The sequence below is a fragment of the Odontesthes bonariensis genome, chromosome 2 (assembly GCF_027942865.1).
Source record: "Odontesthes bonariensis isolate fOdoBon6 chromosome 2, fOdoBon6.hap1, whole genome shotgun sequence".
Classification (NCBI taxonomy): domain Eukaryota; kingdom Metazoa; phylum Chordata; class Actinopteri; order Atheriniformes; family Atherinopsidae; genus Odontesthes; species Odontesthes bonariensis.
In genome coordinates this window covers 16370906-16379997 of record NC_134507.1, presented here as the reverse complement: position 1 = coordinate 16379997, position 9092 = coordinate 16370906, and the positions used below count along the sequence as shown (strand labels likewise).

The 9092-nt window shown below is 39.9% G+C and overlaps 1 protein-coding gene across 6 annotated transcripts in view; it reads right to left on the bottom strand.

Annotated features, from left to right (window-relative positions):
• Nucleotides 1–395: 395 nt before the first annotated feature.
• pax2a (paired box 2a) overlaps nt 396–9092 on the bottom strand; it is a 28972-nt gene continuing 20275 nt past the window's right edge. For 5 of the 6 annotated variants that reach the window (XM_075484449.1, XM_075484407.1, XM_075484425.1 and 2 more), the window contains 3 exons: nt 4554–4655; nt 3122–3208; nt 2816–2943 (listed from right to left, as the gene is read on the bottom strand). In XM_075484449.1, coding sequence (XP_075340564.1) covers nt 2867–2943; nt 3122–3208; nt 4554–4655 — 266 coding nt within the window. In that variant the 3' untranslated portion in view covers nt 2816–2866. Of the gene's footprint in view, nt 2944–3121; nt 3209–4553; nt 4656–9092 lie in introns of all 6 variants that reach the window. The other variant, XM_075484434.1, reaches the window with a different exon arrangement.

Here is a 9092-nt window from a genome sequence, read left to right as displayed (position 1 = left end):
ATGCATTGATAAAATGCAGTTGTTCTGTTTTACGATAGACTAGGGCTAATTAAACTGCAATCATAATTCATATTATTTCCTCATACAGCCACACACAAATACACATAAACAGTAAGTTGTGCAGCCTTTACGCATTTTATATTTCAGAGCTGTAAGCCATAAGTGCCTTGTGTTGTACTGACTGTTCATAAAATCAAACATCAATACACCAGCAGCAGGGATGCTCCCTAGGAACCTTGAATCATTTTCTTATGGTGTTAATAATGATGGGACACCAAGTCAACGACAGACATATAAAAGAATTTATTTCTCATGTGCACAAAAAAAGAATTGGAACCGAACTGAAACAGAACAATGATTGAGGCCACAAGGCTTTCCTTATAGATTTTCATCAGAAATCCTTTTTATGTCCATGACACATCTCCTGTATCATCTTTACAACAGCAGAAGACCCAGTCCAATAGAGGTGCTCCACTTCCTAAAGCAAAGACTTTGCCTGACTGCTCGCACTGTGCGTCGTGCCTCGTTTCATTTTCAGATATGTCGAGCTGCAAGCAGACAGGAATAGGCAAATCCCAAGTGCAATTCCTAGAGAATAGCTTCTCCTGGAGAGCAGGATCACTATCTCTGTTTTCTGGTGTCCTCAGCAATGACACACAATCTTGGTACTGTATATGATGTATTAGCTTGTGCAAAACAAGTGAAAACTGCACTGGTAGCAGAATGGAGGAATAGAGGAGAAGGGGCTGGCTGAGAATAAATTGTTTCCGAATATGGAGGCAAAGATCAACAACTTAAATGATGATCACAACATCTACGAACATCAAACAGGACAACGTCTTCGATGTTGCCAAGGACTTTCAGCTTGATCTTCATTTGAGAAGATTTGTGGAGCAAAAGTGAAAAAGTTATTTCACACTGGAGGATTTCTTTTCACACTTTTATGCTGTTCTCTGTGGGATTGTTTTTTCTGAGCCCAACAACAAAACATGATACAGAAAGCCATTAAACTCATTGCATAGTGACATAAAACATCATCATGACAATATCATGAAAATAAAACAAAATGACAAAGACAACCTATGTGATGTTAGCATTTTTAACCTGCTATTGACGTAGCCATAGGTTATACAGCAGTTGTGCCTGCGCTCAGAGCACAACGTTACATTAGGACACAAATGTAATGCATGTTTTTTTTTCAGTCTGTTTATCTACAAAGGGAGCCAGTATAGTATGATACTGCAATGGTGCGTGGGTGTGACATTATATTTACAGAGAAGAATTGTCTTCACATTATACACAAATCATTTTATAAAGCAGCACTTTGTTGCAGTTGTTAGAATATCGAGCCACTGAATTTCACCTGTTTGTTGACTTATTTCAAAGATAATACTGCTTTAATTATGCACACATATACTGTAAATAAAATATTAAATATCAAACTAAGTCTTTGGCAAATGTAGTTAAAGAGTACATTCACAAAATATTTTCCGAAACGCAAAATCAATTTGTATTTCCTTTCAGCCGCTGTGGAGAGTGGAACATGACCTCATGGAGGGAGGTGAATATGAGTTCTTAAAGGCAATTAATTTTATTGAGCAGATATGAATTTAGGTTGACAAAACAGGTTCATAAGGCAATTGTTAAAAGCTGTTTTACAGTTACTTTGCACAACTGCATACAACTTACATAATTGTGTAGGCATCTAGTGGTATGACTAAATAGCTGAATAAATATAATTGGATTGAAAGGGTTTGTTCACGTCGCCACATTGCTGTGACTTATAATGTCTGGAGAAGCCTGGATGCATGTTCACACAGAGAGATATCTGTTTGTTTGCTTCGTGGTTTTACACAGATGCAACATAATTTTGTTCCTATGCCTTTAAACTGAACTTAATCTTAAGTGAATGCACTGAATCAAATTTTAAAAAAGTAGAAAAAAAAGGTGGAGGAGGTGTTAGTGCAAAAAAGGAGCAAAAGACAGAACAATGAGGGAATGTGATAGCGATTCTGAAAAATCTTTGATGAACTTTGTTTATATTAGAAAAACTGTGAAAGAAAAAAATAATTTAAAGTATTGAAAAATTCTAGTGAGGCCCTTGTAAACTGGTGCTCACCACATTTTTAATACTTTGCAAAATGATTTACATTTTTACATCTGATTGTTTGCCACAGGGAGTGTGATGTTGCCATTGGTCGGTAAACGTTTCATCTCATGCTGGGTTTTTCTGATATTTTAGGTGGGAGAGGAGAAATGGGAGCAGAAGACATAGTCAAAGCACCAGAATAAAGCCCATTTTACAGTGTCGAACTAGCATCTCATTAACTATCAGAAGAGGGCCAACAACACCGGTTCTAGTTGCTACATTACCAAGCTGTGGGACCATTGTCATCTCCCTTGACTTCTCTGTTTAGAGCAGAAAAATACTGCAGTTCATTACATAAAGGAATGTGAGGAACCATGAATAAAATAACAACAACAACAACAACAGCAACAAAGAAACAAAATTAAAAACCCACAACAATTTTCCACATGGTATTCTTCACACTGTTTTTCTTCAATTTATATTTTATAATATATATATTTATATAATCTCTTAAAGTCATTCTGGAAATGTTCAGGCCAGTGAGAGAGTGAGGGCATGAATTGTGAGCTCCAAACGCCCATGGGCCCCTCTGACCCAAAGTTTGAACGCTGACACTGGGTGCACCGGTGCCGACCTCGCCCATCCTTTCTCCACATCACGTAAGATGACGGGGTTTCATATGGGATTCCTCCTCGCTTCCCTTTGACTTTTTCTCAGACAGGGACAATATGGAGGCCGAAGCTCTGGCCCTGCAGTTTGAGCTGGTCCCCAGGGTAACTAGTGGCGGTCATAGGCAGTGGCAGCAGTGGGAGGTGCGGAGCCACGGGATGCGGCACTATAATAATAAGGGGAACCTGAAAGTTAACAGAAGAACGAGCCGTTGGAAACCACGAGATCAAACATTATTTAAGACACATGTTTATGAGGGATTGCTCAGAGCCTGGAGGTGTTGATAATTGTTTTTTAAATAATTTTAGAACTCATCCAGATCAAATTGAAGACAAAGAATGCGCAATCAGTTGATGAACTTACTTAATAATGCTGGGTTACTGAACCGCCAAGCTTCGTTGTAAGTTGTGTATTGTGGATGAGAGTAAGGGTTTCCAGAAAAGTCCCCTCCTGGAGAACAAAGAGGTAAAAACAGTCATTATTAATCAGCAAATAAACAGAAGCAGCACATAATTTTTTTAAATATCAAAATTCAAATGGAGCTTTTTATCAAATTGCATAAAGCAGCAATGTTTTTGAGGCCTCCTTATAATGCTGGCCACTTGTACTGCTTCTCTCCCGACCCCTCAGGTGAACTGATTGTTTCAGCATGCCTCTGCTAATCTTTAGGATTTCCTCTTCTCTTTTACTGTGACTTAATTCTTTTGTTCAATGATACCCTGCTTCAAAGCTCCCTAATAGACTCTCATTGTCCTCCCAGCACAGGTTGCGGTGGAAAGAATGGGAAAGTGAGAGCTATCAGAGAGTGATGCTGGAGGTCCACAGGTTTCTTCTTTTATGAGACTATAAAAGCTGAGTTTTATATGACGCTGCTGAGAACTGGCCTTTGCTTTAACAGTGTTTGGGCCCAGTCACTAAATCTAAGTCATTGGCCAGTGGATGAAAAATTCCACAACTCCCAGATTAAGAGGGCTTTTCTGTTGTTTTTTTTGTGTCTGTATGTGATTTGGGTTTGTTCATCTATAAACATTCAAAGTGGAATATAATCTAATAACAAATTCCCTTCGTGAATCATTCACATTAAGCTCACCTGTACATGCTGCATTGACTTCTTTCATTATTGGTCAGTGTGTCAACTACATGTCTCAAAGCAATAGAGGGAGTTGTGTTTTCTGTTGTTTGGAGGACAGATCTACACATGCTGGCAGCTATAGCATCCTCACTGCTTGTTGTGTAACTTGAGCTCATCCCTGAGAGATAGTGATTTAAATATTTACAGGCCCTCCACGCCTCTGTGTTTTGACCCTTAACTGTTTGCTGTGAACCTGAACTGCAGGTTAAGTAGAGGGGAAAGAGATACGCTCTGCAGCCCTGGGTGTCCGGGGAGGCAAGGAGAGGAGCAAAAGCAGTGTTTATCGATGGGGCTGGTGAGAGTGCGCTGTGTGGACACGGCGAGGGTAATGAGCGCTGGGAGCTGGAGTGTAACTGAGAGGAACTGTCCTATCACACGGCCACTGATTGTGGTGATCGCCTATTGAGTTCATCTAATGTCCTCATCCACAGACGCTAACCGCACGCTAACCTCAGACTTACAAAGCTATAACGAGCTTGCTTCAATCCAGGAGCAACATTTTAGGGGTATCTTCACTCTCGCCATATAGTAAATGTGTTCTTCCCTGTTTGCTTTCTTTTTGTTATAATACATGTGGCATCTTAAATGTGTAAATGGGTAGTGAAACATAAATTGTTAGCAGTTGAATTAATGGAATTACAAAAAGGAGGTAGTATCACCTACCAGGAACCATTCCAGCAAGTGTGGAGGTGGGGTAGCTGCCTTGTCCTGTGGGGGGGACATGAGGTGGGTAGCCAGGTAAGGTGGTGCTGGCCATGTCTCGACCTGCAGGTACACAAAAGGATGCTCCTTATTACTGGGATGCTCAAACACAGAAAAGCAGATTTTTATTCTTCATTACTACAAGTGTTAAAGCTGACACCCATCCGAAGTTTGCAATTTGAGTTTGGTTTGTAGTTAGGAGAAGGCAACAAAAAATTTTGGTTATGAGGTGCTGGTTAGCTCAATGGGTTAAGCAAGTGTTCCATATTCAGAGGCTTAGCAGCCGTTCGAGTCCTGGCCTGGGGCCCTTTGGTGCATGTCTTTTCCCTCTCTCTCACTATCTGCCCCATTACCTGTCAAGCAACTTTCAAATAAGGGCCCTTGTGCTAAAAAAAAAAAAAAAAAGTTTAAAGTTAGAGAAACTCTTAATTAAAATCAACACATCTCTTTGAAGTCGCTGTTGACTTTTTCAGTCAGTCAAAAACCAAGTGAAACATGAAAATTAAGGAACAAAAAAGTCAATTTTTTACTAATCTTGTGCTTCAGTTGATGTGAGCTTAAATTGTATTTCACATATGGATATTTAAGAAAAATAAATAAAATACGTTATGAATGAGCTTTTTACCGATAAGTTCCATATCTATATTTTTTAATTATAGTTTCTTAGTTCTGCTAGAAATGCAATTCTGGGTGACTAGATTCCCACTAAATGCATTTGTTTATACAAACATAATTTAGGAGACATGTTTTTCCGTTTAATAACCAGTGTGACCAAAACATAGGGCTTTTTCCTTGAATTTTCCTATAATATTATATTATAGTCTAATTGTATTTAATTGTAATTTTTTTTAAATGGGAAAAACAAGGTCTATTAAAGATCTTGTTGTAAATGTTACAACTTGGATATTTCATGGTGAAAATATAGCCAAGAAAGAAAATTACCAAAGCAAAATGCTGCACATAGACACTTGGAATGAAAAGCACTGCCGTTTTCTTTCCAGTTTTTCAAATGGCTAAAGAAAATTTAAAAAACATAAAAAAAAAACAAAAAAACAACATCCACAAATATGTAGCATGCTGCAGCATAGCTCGAAAAGTTGAATGCTGACGTTCCATATTGTAAAATTACTTTGGTGAAGGTGAAAAGAGGGTTACACTAATGGGAGGTGACCTGTTTATCTTCCAGGGTTGTTTGCATGCAATTTGGAGTAAAGACTGAAATAACACATCAGTAATATACTTGTTTTATAAGCAGCTGAAACTGACAGCAGCATCAGGCCATTGAGAGTTCTTTCTGCTCTCTGCTCCACATTCAGGCCTCTAATTAACAGTGAAGGCATCGACCTGGCTGGATGAGGGGGCACACAGGACTGGGAGCAATGGGTCTGAAGTTAGGACCCAGCATCGGCCCTACATCTCTGCTTTTTCAACCCCCCGCCCCCCTCTTTTGGCCTGCTTTGGCCACCCAGGCTTTGAGCCTATCACGAGGCTGGAAAGACTCTGGAAAGTCTATTGTTAACCCAAGAGATGAGCACGGGGTCAGATGTGGAGAAAAGCAGGGTGGAGAGGGGAAGAGAGCAGTTGCTGTTAATGAGGGCCAAACAGTCGGTTTAGCTCCTGTCTGCACAACAGGATTGCCACAAAGCCGAGTGAGAGGCGGCAGCTTTAATTCTGTGTTTTCTAAATGGTTAGAAATGAACAAATCAGCTGAACAGTATGAGATTGATTGAATTCTTATTTGGCGAAAGGGCCTTATGGGTAAAGTTGTACCTGCTATAAAGGGCTGGCTGGCATACTGGCTGTAGCAAGGGCCGTGGGCATGGGCAAGGTAGCTGGGAGTAGAGGCATCTATAGAGAGGCTGGACTGGTGGGGCAAGATGTCAGCTAGAGCAGAATCCCCAACAGAGGAGGGGGTGAAGGGGGCAAAGGATGCCTCATGGGGCTCCCGCTTTACACACATGGAAGGTGGATATGACGGGTGAGAGTCTGGCAGGTGGAAAAAAAAAAGAAAAGAAAAAAACTTGATAGGATGCAGACACAGAATGCCTCACATACTGTACATACATTTATGTCAGTCACACATGGTATGGTGGGATGGATGCTTTATTAATGGCCAGTTAATGAATAGGAAAACTACCGCACACAGGCAAAAAGAAAGCAAAAAACATATCTGTCAAAGCAGAATATTCTAGATTTACCATTCACATATGGAAATTCTACCACAGGGTGTCAAAATAACACAGAAGGGACTACAAATTCTTATCAGACTGATCATTTGTATGAAAGGGACCCTAATGAGTAAGGAACATTACAAGAAGTGCACTTGCCTTTATACATTTACTCTCTCTTTTAGGAACTAAATATCAGGAATCATATGAATACTGAACAGAAAAATACTCTTTAGCACTTGATTTGTTCATTTACATAGCTTATAATAATAATCTCAAATGCATCCATCAGTGATTCATTCAACCAAGCGGAAACATACACCAGTGAAATGTTGCAACAACACTACGCGCCTGATCAATCAAGCTCAAATACATAAAAAATTTCCCCAAGGTTTTGGGAAAACAAACAACATAATCTCACGGCTGCTTTCTCACAACAAAATCACTGCCACAAATAACCCAACAATCGGCTTGCAGACAGTTCAAAACTCCACACTTGGATCTAATTTGGCTGATGAGTGTTGGCATGTTTCATTTGGCTCTGCCTCTCGGACCTATACAATCAATGTGAGCTCTGTCTCTGGTCTCTCCATGCCATGCTGCAGAGCCTGCTCTGTTTGCAGGTGCCCGAGATGGCTCTTTCCCGGCACCATGATAGCCTCATTAGCTGCTTCCCTCGTCATTGTTGTTTTACAACAGGACTGTGTGTTGCGATTCCTCATTAAGATAAGGGCTGTTCTATTGAAGGGGGATGCAACCCTGTCAGCCCTAAGAACCTAATACAAGAGAATCAGGGAACGCAACTGAGTGCTTTGTTGCAGGTTCTCCAAATCCTTTCTCCTCCTGTCTTTATAGAATAAAATAGAATAGAAAATGATAGTTCTAAAAGTGTTTTAAAACAGAAAAACACTCAGATAAATCTCAGTTCTCGAAAAGCATGGTTTATTTAATTATCTTGTATGAGCAGAAATATCACAGTTAGTGGGTCTTGTATGGGCACACCTACACTATGTCACATGTCCTGTCGACGTATATCATATTTAGTTAAAGAATCCATCTACCATGCAGGTAATTTGGGCAACTATAGCCCCACGAAACCAGGAATTCATTGATGATAGCAGTTTATCTCAGTGAGAGATACCATTAAGCAGCTTTTTCCACATCTGGAAATCATAAGTTTTGCCATTCTTCCCCAAATGAATGCCCACAAGAAGCCTGAAATAAATAACAACACTTGAATTCTTCGAAAGACAACCAAGATCAGAGGTTATAAAACTCTATTCGAGTTATATTTGAAAAGACTTATATTTCAATACTTTTGAGGCATTCAAGTCAGTTATGTTTTTCTTTTCGCTTACACAGGTACAAAATATTAGTTTATACACTAAATTATCAGCTTAGGTAGTCAAGGTCAAACCTGTTTAAACTGTATTTCAGACCTTCTGCATATACTACTATAGGCTTCTGTTTTCTCAACTCCTGAGCAACTGTTGTCAAACAGACAGGGGTTACAACGCAACAACAACTGATACAAATGCTGCGTTCAAGACCACTGAACTCTGAAACTAATCAGACATGGTGTTGCTTATTGTCCTGGAGATGAGGCAGCGCTCGGGAAAAGGGAGCCTGTCAAATCACAAGCCCTGATGATCGAGATGGAAGATAAACTCAGGGTCCATGGGGACCTTTTTTCCACAGCAAACAGATCTCTGACAGAGGGGAGATGGTATAGAGTTCTCCAACATCAGTCTCTGCACCACCACTGATACCACATCCACAGAGCCCATCAACCATAGAAATGGACTGTTAGGAACCTACCGCAATCTTCGGAGTGATGCTCTCAGATATATACCTACAACAGGCAACTCTCAAGTGAACATTTCAGTTTTAAACGTACACCGAGGAACTTTGGTGTGCATTTTTTAAACTCCAGCTTTGAAAGGCTGACATTCAGAATACACTGAACTTTCCTTCAGTATGTTCAAAGTAAAACTTCCCTTGTATGTAGTCAGTACGAAAGTCATCGAGTGAGGAGTCTGTAGAAAATTAAGTGTTAAATTTAGCTTAACAAGGACATACTCAAGTACAGCATTTAAACATGTGCTTTTGCTCTCTTACACTGGTGCTGTGGTAATTTATAACTACTTACACTCAAAGGAACAAAAGAGCAGCAGTCGAAGGTTGCATCCAATTGTGAATGAGTAAAGAACATTTGCAGAGCCAAATAGCTTGAATTCCCCATCCACAATTATAATGTCATTCATTATCAAATGTGTGCTCAAAGGTTAGTGCGAGTATGGGGGGGGGGTTAAGAATTAATTTCTAAGCTTGG